General features: G+C 39.8%; 1 protein-coding gene across 2 annotated transcripts in view; it reads left to right on the forward strand.

Annotated features, from left to right (window-relative positions):
- Positions 1 to 3,074: 3,074 nt before the first annotated feature.
- The window catches only part of SLC35D2 (solute carrier family 35 member D2), a 53,772-nt gene continuing 42,653 nt past the window's right edge, over positions 3,075 to 14,193 (forward strand). The window contains exon 1 of one of the 2 annotated variants that reach the window (XM_065879021.1): positions 3,075 to 3,248. In XM_065879021.1, coding sequence (XP_065735093.1) covers positions 3,097 to 3,248 — 152 coding nt within the window. In that variant the 5' untranslated portion in view covers positions 3,075 to 3,096. The remainder of the gene's footprint in view (positions 3,249 to 14,193) is intronic. The other variant, XM_065879020.1, reaches the window with a different exon arrangement.

A 14,193-nucleotide genomic window follows, 5' to 3' on the forward strand; every position in this document is an offset into this window, starting at 1 on the left:
CTACAGATGTAGTTTAAACATTACCTAAAATGTAGGCTTCTTTATCTCAAAATCCCAATGTGTTGCAGTACACAGATAGTTTAAAATATGTAGCCACGGGGAAGGGGAAGTATGTAAATGTCTTGAAATGGAGCAAAAGTATGAAAGATGATAGTAACAAATAATGTGTATGATGAGGACATACTTTAAAAATGTAATTCCTCTGTACAGTAAATTACAAATCTTGAGGGATTTTTTTTTTGTAATAAGAGAATTTATATTTGTAATGGTTTAAGAATTTTGTTTGTAATCTGGTATATAGAATTTTAACTTGGAGCACTTATGAGCAAGTAAGAGAGACTATAGTATCTGAATTTTCTTGGTTTAGGTTTCAACATTTTTCTCTAGAATTTTTCCCTCAAATATGACTTAATGAATTATAAAAAGCATCGTCAGTCTTGGGAAATTTAAAATTTGATGAACTTACCTAAAGAAGGAAGTGCAGTAAGAATTTAAAAAATACAAATACTTGCCAGTTCACAGATAATAAAATTTAAGGCCTTCAAAAGTAAGAGTTTTTGTTTGTTTATCCTGTCAGCTTTTGCCAACTATAATAGTTATATTCACAAACTTTTCATTTGTATAATTGGAAGTTTTAAGAAATTATTACAACTATTTACTATAGAAATATTTAAAATGTTCTTTTTTTGATATAAGCTGTATACTTGGACAAAATACATTGGCATCTAAAATTTGAGGTGTGTTAACACTGCTTTTTGTTTTAAAAATGTGGTTTACATTCAGATTTTTGAAGTGTTTTATGCTTCATATGGCTAAGTTGTAGTTTGGCAGAGTTAACAGCATAAGAATAAACATGCTGTAATTTTAAAAAATGCTTTGAATAAAAACTTATTTTAATTTACAGTTTAAAGTACATGTTCATTCTTAAACCCTTTACAATTTGTTTTTCTTTTTAAAAATATAATAGCCATAATATAAAAATCTAAAGATGGAAAGAAATGTCAACTATAGCCATACATTCTCCCATCATTATTATTTTGGTGCATTTTATATTTCATTCCAGTCTCATTCGAGGCATCATTTTAGCATAGTTAGAACCATCATGTGAATTCCTTTTTCTTACATTAAAATTATGGTCTTTTAGAATATAGATATTCATTTAACTTCCTCATCTGTTTCATTATTACAGTGTTAAAAAAGTATTAAACTATTGCCAGCTCCAGGATGTGTTGAATCTGGGGTCAAACCCATAGAATCCACTCAGGGCCTGATTACTTTTCTGAGTCAAGCAAATTTAATTTTTTTATTAGTTATTTTTGGTAGATCTTTAGTTGTTTACTTGCAATGGCAAGGTTCAGCCTGTCCAGGCTTTGTACAAAAGAATTTCACAAGCAACTCTTGAGTGTGAGTTGTGGTTTAAACAAAGTAAGGATGAGATTTTGACAGTGACTTAAATTCCTGGAAGTATGTATATAGAAGCAAATTAAATGCAAATATGGTTAAGGCTGTCTTTAAAAGTGACTTTAAAATAGTCTTAGACTTCCCTGGTGGTCCAGTGGTTAAGACTCCGAGCTTCCAATGCAGGGGGCTCTGGTTGATCCCTGGTCTGGGATCTAAGATCCTGCATGCTGTGTAGCATGTGTGTGTGGGGTGGGGTGTGGTGTGGTGGGGGGGGGAAGCAGGACTGTTTTGCAGCCAAACCTTATTTGGAGACTCACTGGAAACATAGTTGATCTTTTTGAGGCAATTAACCAAAATGACTTCCAAGTTCAGATTTTTGGGTTCAACTTGAATATGAATTTATTTTCTATTTTAAACAGTCTTATGTGTGTTTGTTCCTTTCCTGTTTTGGGTAATGTAGACTCTTCCTTTCTGGCTCTTTTTGTGCTAGTTATTTGTCAGAAGTTCTGCTTTAGTTCTTATCAGTACTGAAAATGTTTTTGGTTGTTCAGTGACTCCAAAAGAAAACCATTGCATGGCATCGATATAGTTAGGCTCAAATATCTATTTAACTTGAAATCTTTAGCTTTTCTAAAAAGTTGAAATTTCAGATGTTTAAAATTAATTATTTAGAATGAAAATATGGGACATTTAATTGAAAAAATGCTAGACCAGGTAGACTGGTCAGAGTAGGCAGTTCTGGGAGGCCCTCCTTCAGTTAACATGAACAATAACCTGATGTTTAGATGCACCCATGTAGAAAAGAAATGGGTAGGGGGAGAACCTGCCTTAAAGCACCCAGAGGCAAGAAAAGCCTGGAGACTTTGCACCCACTATACCCCTAGCCATTCCACTCCTAGGTATTTCCCGAAGATAAATGAAAATATACGTTCACACAAAAAAACTTGTACACGAATGTTCATGGAAGCATTTTTTTGGTAATAGCCCTAAAGTGGAAACAACCAAACATGCCCACCACCTACCTAGTGAATGGATAAACAAATTGTGGTACTACTCAACAATGAAAAGACTCGAACATGGGTGAGTCACAAAAATAATAAAAGCGAAAAGAGCCTTGAAAGAGTACATGCTCATTTATACGAATTTTCTGAAAAGGCAAATCTAACCTAGGGTAATAGAAATCAGAATGAAATGGGGGGGGTCGACCAGTGGGACACAAAGGGCACTTTTTGGGGTGATGGAAATGTTCTATGTTTTGACTTGGGTGGTTACACGGGTGTATGCATTTGTCAAAACATCGACTGTGGACTCGTAAAATCTGCATTTCATTGTATGTAAATTGTCAGTTTAAAATATTGGAAAAAAAGGAAGCAAAACAAACCCTAAGTCTTAACGCTTCTCACCAAGGCAGCAGTTTGGAGGAAGGTAGGGTCTTTAAACTCTCCCAAACCCGTCTCTGTTCTCCTTTTAGACACAGAGAGTGGTGCTTTTGAAGAAGAACTGCAGCCGAACCCGCTCCTCCCGCGCCGGCAGCGTGGGGCGCCCGGCAGGGCTCTCGGGCTTGCACGGTTCCCGCCGTGGCCCTTCCTGTTTCGGCCGCGCCCTCTCCAGCGCCGGCCGGGGGCGGGGGCGGGGACGGGGACGGAACTGGGGCAGCGCAGGCCGGAGTGCGGCCGAGACTGGCAGCTGCGGGACATGACGGCAGGCCGCGAGGCCGAGGGTGCGGGTATGGACCACGCCTCCGCGCGGCTGCCCTCCCGGGCGGCCAAGCTACTGTCTGCACTCTTCTACGGGACCTGCTCCTTCCTCCTCGTGCTGGTTAACAAGGCGCTGCTGACCACCTACCGGTGAGGCGGGCGCCAGAGGTCCGGGCGGAGTCCGCGGAGGCCCCCGGCTGCTCCGCGGCGACCTGTCCCGGGACTTTCCCGTTACGGCTCCGCGCTGTCCGGCGGGAGCTGCCCCGACCCCCGAGGTCCCCGGGTGGGGGAGAGCGGCGGGGCTGCCCCTGCCCTCGGTGCACCTTGGGCGGGCGGGAACAGCGAGCGGGGAGCCTCACTGCTGACTCCCGTGCCAATGTGGGCGGCTGTGTGCTCGGCACATGGACCACGTTTTCACAGGGTCGGGACCTTCAGAGTGTTCTGAAAACCAAACCACAACCTAGCAAAGTCATTCTACGCTCAGTGAGTGCGGGCACACCTCACCGCCACTTACTGCTGTCGGACATTCCTCGCAGCTGTGCTTGTAGAGCTACCTCCCAGTGCTTTCACAAGTGCCGGTGAGCTGGAGCAAGTGATCTGAATGTGTTCTTCAAATGTGACTGTTCTTTATACAAATCAAGATGTTCAACCATCAGAAAAGTCCTGAGTGGATAAGTTTATTCGCATTGTTTGACCATTCACTCTCAGATTATCAGCATGTTCATGGAAAAATGGGGAAAACAATTAAAAATTCCTATTCTATACTTTTTTGGATGAATGTGCAGTAAACCAGCAAATTTGTAGTTCCTTGAACCTATTTGTAAAGACTAGAAAATCCTGTTTAATTCTCCTTTCGTTGTATTGACATTGAAAGAGCTGTGAATTTAGACCCAGCTCCACCATTTAATAGCTGTGCCTCTTAGGCCAGCCTCAGAGTCGTTTTTTCAGATGCAAAAGCCGGATAATTAAAACTCTGTGAATTACCTCCCAGATCTCTGTGCGAGCTGTCAGAAGTGAGGGCTTCTTGTAAACTATACTGTGCTGCAAGAATGTAAAATCAGAATTTTATAAAGAGTCCAAAGAGACCTTAGAGTATCTTCAGCCCAAAGAGACTGTCAGAGTATCTTCTTTTTATTTTATACTTGCAAAAGCTGAGACCTACATGAGCTTGGCTGGTTCCACCTCTAACAGATATTTACCAAGCACCTACTATGTGCCAAGCCCATCACTGGCACCAGGGAAGCAGCTGTGAAAAACGCAAAGCTCCTGCTGTGGAGATTCCATATCAGCGGTAGAGACAGAAGATAAACAGGTGGGCTCATGAATAAGCAAGGTGATTTCAGGTATGCTAGGAGAGTGCCTGGGGTGGAATGGTTGGGGTTAGAGCATTACACACAGAAGAAAAAGTGCTGAAGTGGGCATGAGCTTCGCCTGCTGGAGGAACAGAGAGAATGTCATTCTGGCTAGAATGAGCAAGTGGTAGAAGGTAGGAAAGACAACGTGGAGGTAGGCAGGGAGGGCAGAATCACTTCCTTCATTCCTTCAATAATATTCACTAAGCACCTGTTATATGCCAGGCACTGTTCTAGGCATTTGCGATACAGAAGTGAACAAAGCAGATCAAAATTCCATATGTCGTGAAGCATCCATCCATATTCCTGGAGCATACCCGGAGCCTTCTAGTGGATCAGTAAATAAACTGGTAGAATTTATATTAAGTCAGATGCAGCTGTGTGGTCAGGAGAAAAAAATAAGGAAAGGGAATTAGGGACTATGGGCATGGGGAAGAGTTTTCAGTCTCAGCGTGATCAGTGAAGTCTCATTAAGAAGGTGACAGTTGAACCAAGGGATGAATAATGTGAGGGAGATGGGGGAAGAACATTCCAGCATGGAAGAGTAAGGAGTTTAGGTGGGAATGGTACTAGATACGGTCCCAGGGTAATGGATTTCTAGATTGTGTAGGGCCTTTGTGGCCACTGCGGAAGCTCTGAGGGAGCTTCTGGAAGGTATCAAGCAAAGGAATAACATGATCTAACTCCCTGTAGCTGCTGTGTTGAGAGCAGATATTGGGGGACCAGGGTGGAGGTAGAGAGACCGTGATAAATAGTTTTCATTTTAGTCTAAATGCAATTGGAAGTCCCTTGGAAGGTTTTAGCATGGGTAGGGACATGGCATCATTTGTATGATTAACAAGATTTCTTTGGCTCTTGGGTGGGTGAAAAACTGATGGTATTGGAGCCAGGAATCGATTGTAATATTCTAGATAATTTTAAGTGGTGGCTTGGACTGGGGTGGAGGGTAGCAGTGGATATGGAGGGAAGGGATGGATTTGGGATAGTTTCTGGTGTTCCTAGGGCTATTGATATTCTTTACAAGGTCTTTTCGTGTGTTGCAGCATGCTTGCTGGTGTCCATGGGGAACAGAAACCCTCCCTCAAAGAAATTAGAATGAATAGATACATAAACATGGATCATTTAATATACAATGCAAGCAAATGAAAGAAAAAGAAAACTTAAGCACCTACCGTAAAAAACAAGAGAATGCTATTATAGGCTTTTGGGGAGCGTTGACAGTTATGTCAGTTGAAGTTTGAAGATAAGTCTCTGCTTTCTGCTCTTGACTAAGTAGTGTGCTCACTGACCACGGCAGTCAGTGCCTCCAAAAACATGTGCCTTCTTGTTGGAAGCAGGACCAATAAACACTGGTTAAGTGCTGGGAAGATGAAGGATAGTGTCCGACCAGAAAGAATTTATATGAGACATCTCATGCTCTAGCCTTTTCATCTTTAAAATTTTGAGTTCCATGATTGAAGGAGGAAATTGAGTTTTTATCTCAGAAAGGCAAAGCCCCTTATAACCTTATAAGCAAATATTTCATATTTCCGTAATGTAATATAGAGTTGGAGGGCCCTGTTCAAAAAACATTGTTTATTCTCTCATTTCAAAATATTTTAGGAGCACGTTTTTGAGGGGAAGAGGGTTGGGGTGATTTGGTTATAACAATAAGCCATAGAAATCTGATCCAAACATTAGCTGTTTGAGGACAGAATGTTGTGTTGTAGGATAGAAGCAAGGACCTTTCTGTAGTCACCTAATTTGCAGGATTACGGGAACATAGCTCAGGGGATGTTTTTTTCTCTTACAGTTTGAGTAGATTGTGTCTGGTTGGGGTACAAGACTGATGGGTGGTCTTAGTTATTTGTTAGTTTTAGGTCGTTGAGATGCTAAATTTACCTGGCTGGACAGAGAGAGCCTTTGAAGGACTTGGACTGTCAGACCCTGTTGGGGTGAGACGGAGAAGCACGAATCTGTGGCCACTTGGTGACACTAGTGGTTCTTCGGAATCACATTCATGAGGGTTGTGCAGGCAGTCTGGAGTTGTTATTTTTGTTGCTTTTTTTTTTTTTTTGTGGCACGCAGGCCTCTCACTGTTGTGGCCTCTCCGGTTGCGGAGCACAGGCTCCGGACGCGCAGGCTCAGCCGCCATGGCTCACGGACCTAGCCGCTTCGTGGCATGTGGGATCTTCCCGGACCGGGGCACGAACCCGTGTCCCCTGCATCGGCAGGCGCACTCTCAACCACTGCGCCACCAGGGAAGCCCTTGTTGCTATTTTAATACTGTTCTCTATGACATGTGAAGATTTACTAATGATGCTTAATAAAAAATATAAACTTAGCTGTATTCAACTCAACAAGTATTTGCTCCATATTTGCTGTGTGTCTACTTTTATGCAATCGAAGGCTTTAGGATCATTTCACACAGTGGTTTCCAAACTTGCTTGGTAATGTGAATCACTTGGAGAGTTTTTTTTTTTTTTTTTAAAGCTATTGAATCCGAGTCTCCAGCGGTGGGTGCTGGAAGTCTATATTAAAGAACAAAAACAACCCTAATTTTCTCTTACTCTGATGAAAACCGGCTCTCTCCCGAAGATGCTGTTCCATTTGACCCCTGGAAAGGAGCTGGATCCTGGTCACACCCCAGGTGTGGCCAGGAGGTGGGGTTGAGTCCTCGTAGCTTCCCACTGCCCCTGCTCTGTGGAGAGTCCAGACTCAGCACTCACTTTCTGTCCTCTCTGTAATGGCTCCTGAGCTTCTGTGGCTCATTTAGTGGAGTCCTGGTATTCCTCTCCACCCAGACTCGCATAAGCCTTCAGGACTTTGGGATACGCACGCTGAACCATCACAGCCCGCCTTGTCCCACATCCCGTGGTCACTCCTAGGGCCATGTGCTCACTGTGACCCTGCCAGCCACTCCAGTCCCTGTGCAGGATGTCCACGCTCTGCGCTGCAACCCAGCTCATTTCTGCCACATCACCCTTCAGGCATCCCTTCCCTCCTGGTCCAGCAGGAGGGCCCCTGCGCTGGAAGCCACAAGGCTCCTTTCCAGCTCCCGTCTTGGCTGGTACTTGTCCTGCACAGCCTACCTTCTGCATCCTTCCTTCAGCATTGAGCAGCTCCGACTGTCCTGGGAGAAAAAACACTTCCGGACTGGCTGGGCTGATGTTGAATTGATGATCACAAGCCTCAATCGGCTCTAGTACCACCTGCTAGTTTCTTCTGGGGGATTGCTTTCCTTGTCACAGAAATGACTCCTTCCCACTTTCTCTTTTACCCTGAAACCTCCCACACCCCCATCCTCCACTCTCCTCTGATACTTCATTGAGGAAACTGAAACCGTCAGATGATGTCCCCTTTCTGCTATGATGGAGGGAGCATCTTGTTCCTGTGGAAGGTCCAGCTCCCCACTTCTGGATGTCCCCTTCTCCCGGCTCCTTTCATCATCCTCCTCTATTCTGCGTCAGCAAGCTCTCTCTACCGGCTTAAAACATGTTTAGGTTTCTCAAGCAAAAATAACCCTCCCTTGATCCACATGGGTGCTCATTTCTCTGTTCCTTTCAGAGTCCGACTCTTCAAAGAGTTGTGCACACATACTGTCTTTACTTCCTTGCATTCACTCCTAAAATAATTCAGTTAAAATTGGGAGTTATTTAAATACAGAAATGTACAAAGAAGACAGTAATAATATTGCATATTCCCACTACCTAGAATCAATATTTTGAAATTTTTTTTGAAGAAAAGTCATTCTGTGTGATCATTATAAAGAATTCAAACAAAAGAAAAATATTAGGGTAAAATTTAAAATATTACTAAATTGACATTAGGCAATAACTTCAGACATCTTTTTAGATAGATGGATGGATTGGAGAAAGATTAATAGACTGAATTACTTTTTATATAAAGTATATATTATAGATGCTACTTATTTACTCATTTCTTTATAAATTGTTTTCTTTAATCCAAAAAGGAGTGGGAAATGGAGTGGGGGGGGGCTTTCATTTAATTATTTAATTTTTTGAGGATCACCTAAGTCCCTCCACCACTTTTTATTATGAAAAGTTTCAAGCACACAGAAAAGTGGAAAGCAAAGTACAATGAACACCCATACACATACCACGAAGGTTCAGTAATTAACATTTTGCTATATTTGCATTTTCCCCTGAACCATTGAATATAAGCTGCATACATCATGACACTACACTCAGATATTTCAACATGCCTCTCCTGAAATATGGATATTCTCCTACATAGTATCATTTTTGTTCTTAACAAATTTAACAGTAATTTCTTAAAATAATCTAATACCAAATCTATAATCATTCCAATTATTCCCCAAGATGTTTTTATGGTTGTTTTAAACATTTGAATCAAGATCCAATCAAAATTCATGCAACGCATACAGTTATGTCTTTTTAGTTTATTTTAATCTAGAAAAGTCCCCCGTTCCACCTCTTTCCCCTGATACTGAATTTGAAAAGCCTGGGCCAGGTGTGTTGTAAAGTGTCCCATATTATCGGTTGTCTGATTTATTTTTTGAAGTCTCACTTAACTTACTCTCTGTTTTTTAAACTGAAAGTTAGATCTAAAGGCTTGATTACATTCAGATTAAACATTTTTTGGCAAGACCACTTTATAGCTGACCCTGTAAACTTCAGCTTGCATCATATGAGGGATTGTGCTACCGTTAGTCATGCTGGCTGTGTTTGAAGGCTTACTTAAGGTGAGGACTGCAAGTTGCATGTACGTATGAAATGTAGTTTAACTGAATTGAATGGAGAAAAGAGAAATTAGAGTTCAACAAAAAGAATTGTTGACTTTCAAATATATATATTTTTCAATTTCTGATGGTATATATGGCTTCTCTGTTTTGAATGATGACATTTGCATACTTCTTCCCATGGTTCCTCCCCTCCATGTCTTCTTTTACAGTGTAGCATCCTGTTGTGTAATTATAATCCCACAGTTGTTTGAATCTGTTCCATATTAAATGGATACAGTAGTCAGCACCCTTTTATCACAGTGTCTCCATTCCAGAGTTCATTATTTTGATTTGATTCCTAATTGGTTGATTCTGATGCCTGGTAGTATTTTTATGGAGAGTTCATGGCTGCTGTATTAATCGTGTTGAATATTCTTAACAGCTTTTTCTGCAACAAGTCTGCTTTTAGATCTGGAGAGTTTACTTATTCTCCCCATGTCAAGGAAACAAATTTGCCTTTAATCTTTTAATCATTTTCTCTCTTTACTGAGAACACAGCACAGCAATTAGCCCTCTCTGCTGGTATCTACCTTCTATATCTGTTTATGTTTGAGAGTTTGTCTTTTCCCTACTCATTCACTGTGATTACCTCATCTTGGTAATTCAGTTTAAAGCAGTTGCCATTTAGTTCTGTGTTGTTTCTAAATGGTTCATGTGGCAGTTATGTGTGTTTTTTCTTACATCTTTATTGGAGTATAATTGCCTTACAATGTTATGTTAGTTTCTGCTGTATAAAAAAGTGAATCAGCTATATGTATACATATATCCCCATATCCCCACCCTCTTGCATCTCCCTCCCACACTCCCTATCCCACCCATCTAGGTGGTCACAAAGCACTGAGCTGATCTCCCTGTGCTATTCAGCTGCTTCCCACTAGCTATCTATTTTACATTTGCTAGTGTATATATGTCAATGCTACTCTATCACTTCGTCCCAGCTTACCCTCCCTGCCCCCCATGTCCTCAAGTCCATTCTCTACATCTGCATCTTTATTCCTGTCCTGCCCCTAGGTTCATCAGAACCTTTTTTATTTTTTTTAGATTCCATATATATGTGTTAGCATATGGTATTTGTTTTTCTCTGTCTGACTTACTTCACTCTGTATGACAGGCTCTAGGTCCATCCACCTCACTACAAATAACTCAATTTCATTTCTTTTTATGGCTGAGTATATATTGTATATATGAGCCATTGTATGTATGAGCCACTGTATTGTATATACATTGTATATATATACATTGTGTATATATATATATAGTATATATATTGTATTGTATATATATATTGTATATATATATTGTATTGTATATATTGTATTGTATATATTGTATATTGTATATATATATATATATATATATATATATATATATATAAGCCACATCTTCTTTATCCATTCATCTGTTGATGGACACTTAGGTTGCTTCTATGTCCTGGCTATAGTAAATACTGCTGCAATGAACATTGTGGTACATGACTCTTTTTGAATTATGGAATTCTCAGGGTACAGGCCCAGTAGTGGGATTGCTGGGTTGTATGGTAGTTCTATTTTTAGTTTTTTAAGGAAACGCTATACTGTTCTCCATAGTGGCTGTATGAATTTACATTCCTACCAACAGTGCAAGAGGGATCCCTTTTCTCCACACCCACTCCAGCATTTATTTGTAGATTTTTTGATGGTGGCCATTCTGACCGGTGTGAGATGATATCTCATTGTAGTTTTGATTTGCATTTCTCCAATGATTAGTGATGTTGAGCATCCTTTCGTGTGTTTGTTGGCAATCTGTATATCTTCTTTGGAGAAATGTCTCTTTATGTCTTCTGCCCATTTATGGATTGGGGTTTTTTTTGATATTGAGCTGCATGAGCTTCTTGTATATTCTGGAGATTAATCCTTTGTCAGTTGCTTCATTTGCAAATATTTTCTCCCATTCTGAGGGTTGTCTTTTCGTATTGTTTATGGTTTCATTGCTGTGCAAAAGCTTTTAAGTTTCATTAGGTCCCATCTATTTATTTTTGGTTTTATTTCCATTTCTCTAGGAGGTGGGTCAAAAAGGATCTTGCTGTGATTTATGTCGTAGAGTGTTCTGCCTATGTTTTTCTCTAAGAGTTTTATAGTGTCTGGCCTTACATTTAGGTCTTTAATCCATTTTGAGTTTATTCTTGTGTATGGTGTTAGGGAGTATTCTAATTTCATTCGTTTACAAGAGGCTGTCCAGTTTTCCCAGCACCACTTATTGAAGAGGCTGCTTTTTCTCCATTGTATATTCTTGCCTCCTTTATCAAAGATACGGTGAACATATGTGCATGGGTTTATCTCTGGGCTTTCTATCCTGTTCCATTGATCTATATTTTTGTTTTTGTGCCAGTACCATACTGTCTTGATTACTGTAGCTTTGTAGTATAGTCTGAGGTTCAGGAGCCTGATTCCTCCATCTCTATTTTTCTTTCTCAAGATTGCTCATGTTATTTGGGGTCTTTGGTGTTTCCATACAAATTATGAAATTTTTTGTTCTAGTTCTGTGCAAAATGCCAGTGGTAGTTTGATAGGGATTGCATTGAATCTGTAGATTGCTTTGGGGAGTATAGTCACTTTCACAATGTTGATTCTTCCAATCCAAGAACATGGTATATCTCTCCCTCTGTTTGTACCATTTTAAATTTCTTTTATCAGTGTCTTATACTTTTCTGCGTACAGGTCTTTGTCTCCCTAGGTAGGTTTATTCCTAGGTATTTTATTCTTTTTGTTGCAATGGTGAATGGAAGTGTTTCCTTAATTTCTCTTTCAGATGTTTTCATCATCAGTGTATAGGAAGGCAAGAGATTTCTGTGCATTAATTTTGTATCCTGCTACTTTACCAAGCTCATTGATTAGCTCAGGTAGTTTTCTGGTAGCATCTTTAGGATTCTCTACATATAATATCATGTCATCTGCAAACAGTGACAGCTTTGCTTCCTCCTTTCTGATTTGGATTCCTTTTTCTTCTCTGATTGCTGTGGCTGAAACTTCCAAAACTATGTTGAATAATAGTGGTGAGAGTGGGCAATCGTGTCTTGTTCCTGATCTTAGAGGAAATGGTTTCACTTTTTCAGCATTGAGAACGACGTTGGCAGTGGGTTTGTCATATATGGCCTTTATTATGTTGAGGTAAGTTCCCTCTGTGCCTACTTTCTGGAGGGTTTTTATCATAAATGGGTGTTGCATTTTTGCCGAAAGCTTTTTCTCCATCTATTCAGATTATCATATGGTTTTTACCTTCAGTTTGTTACTATGGTGTGTATCACATTGATTGATTTGTGTATATTGAAGAATCCTTGCGTTCCTGGGATAAACCCCACTTGATCATCCTTTTAATGTGCTGTTGGATTCTGTTTGCTAGTATTTTGTTGAGGATTTTTGCATCTATCTCATCAGTGATATTGGCCTGTAGTTTCCTTTCTTTGTGACATCTTTGTCTGGTTTTGGTATCAGGGTAATGGTGGCCTTGTAGTATGAGTTTGGGAGTGTTCCTCCCTCTGCTATATTTTAGAAGAGTTTGAGAAGGATAGGTGTTAGCTCTTCCCTAAATGTTTGATAGAATTTACCTGTGAAGGCTTCTGGTCCTGGGCTTTTGTTTGTTGGAAGATTTTTAATCACAGTTTCAATTTCAGTGCTTGTGATTGGTCTGTTTATATTTACTGTTTCTTCCTGATTCAGTTTCAGAAGGTTGTGCTTTTCTAAGAATTTGTCCATTTCTTCTAGGTTTTCCATTTTATTGGCATATAGTTTCTTGTACTAATCTCCCATGATCCTTTGTATTTCTGCAGTGTCAGTTGTTACTTTCCTTTTTCATTTCTAATTCTATTGAGTCTTCTCCCTGTTTTTCTTGATGAATCTGGCTAATGGTTTATCAATTTTCTTTATCTACTCAAAGAACCAGCTTGTAGTTTCATTGATCTTTGCTATTATTTCCTTCATTTCTTTTTCATCCATTTCTGATCTGATCTTTACGTTTTCTTTCTTTTCGCTAACTTTGGGTTTTTTTTGTTCTTCTTTCTCTAATTGCTTTAGGTGTAAAATTAGGTTGTTTATTTGAGATGTTTCTTGTCTCTTGAGGTAGGATTGTATTGCTATAAACTCCCCTCTTAGAACTGCTTTTGCGGCATCCCGTAGGTTTTGTGTCGCCGTGTTTTCATTGTCACTTGTTTCTAGATATTTTTTGATTTCTTCTTGATTTCTTCATTGATCTCCTGGTTATTTAGTAGTGTATTGTTAGCCTCCATGTGTTTGTATATTTTACAGATTTTTTCCTGTAATTGATACGTAGTCTCACAGCGTTGTGGTCAGAAAAGACACTAGATACGATTTCAGTTTTCCTAAATTTACCAAGGCTTGATTTGTGAGCCAAGATATGATCTATCCTGGAGAATGTTGCATGTGCTCTTGAGAAGAAAGTGTATTCTGTTGTTTTTGGATGGAATGTCCTATAAATATCAATTAAGTCCATCTGGTCTACTGTGTCTTTTAAAGTTTGTGTTTCCGTTTTTATTTTCATTTTGGATGATCTGTCCATTGGTGAAAGTAGGGTGTTAAAGTCCCCTACTATTATTGTGTTACTGTCGATTTCCCCTTTTATGGCTGTTAGCATTTGCCTTATGTATTGAGGTGCTCCTATGTTGGGTGCATAAATATTTACAATTGTTATATTTTCTTGGATCTATCCCTTGATCATTTTGTAGTGTCCTTCCTTGTGTCTTGTAACAGTCTTTATTTTAAAGTCTATTTTATCTGATATGAATATTGCTACTTCACCTTTCTTTTGATTTCCATTCACATGGAATATCTTTTTCCATCCCCTCACTTTCAGTCTGTGTGTGTCCCTAGGTCTGAAGTGGGTCTCTTGTAGACAGCATATATATGGATCTTGATTTTGTATCCGTTCAGATGGTCTATGTCTTTTGGTTGGAGCATTTAATCCATTTACATTTAAGGTAATTATCAGTATATATTTTCCCATTACC

This window comes from Phocoena phocoena, chromosome 6 (genome assembly GCF_963924675.1).
Source record: "Phocoena phocoena chromosome 6, mPhoPho1.1, whole genome shotgun sequence".
NCBI classification, from domain to species: domain Eukaryota; kingdom Metazoa; phylum Chordata; class Mammalia; order Artiodactyla; family Phocoenidae; genus Phocoena; species Phocoena phocoena.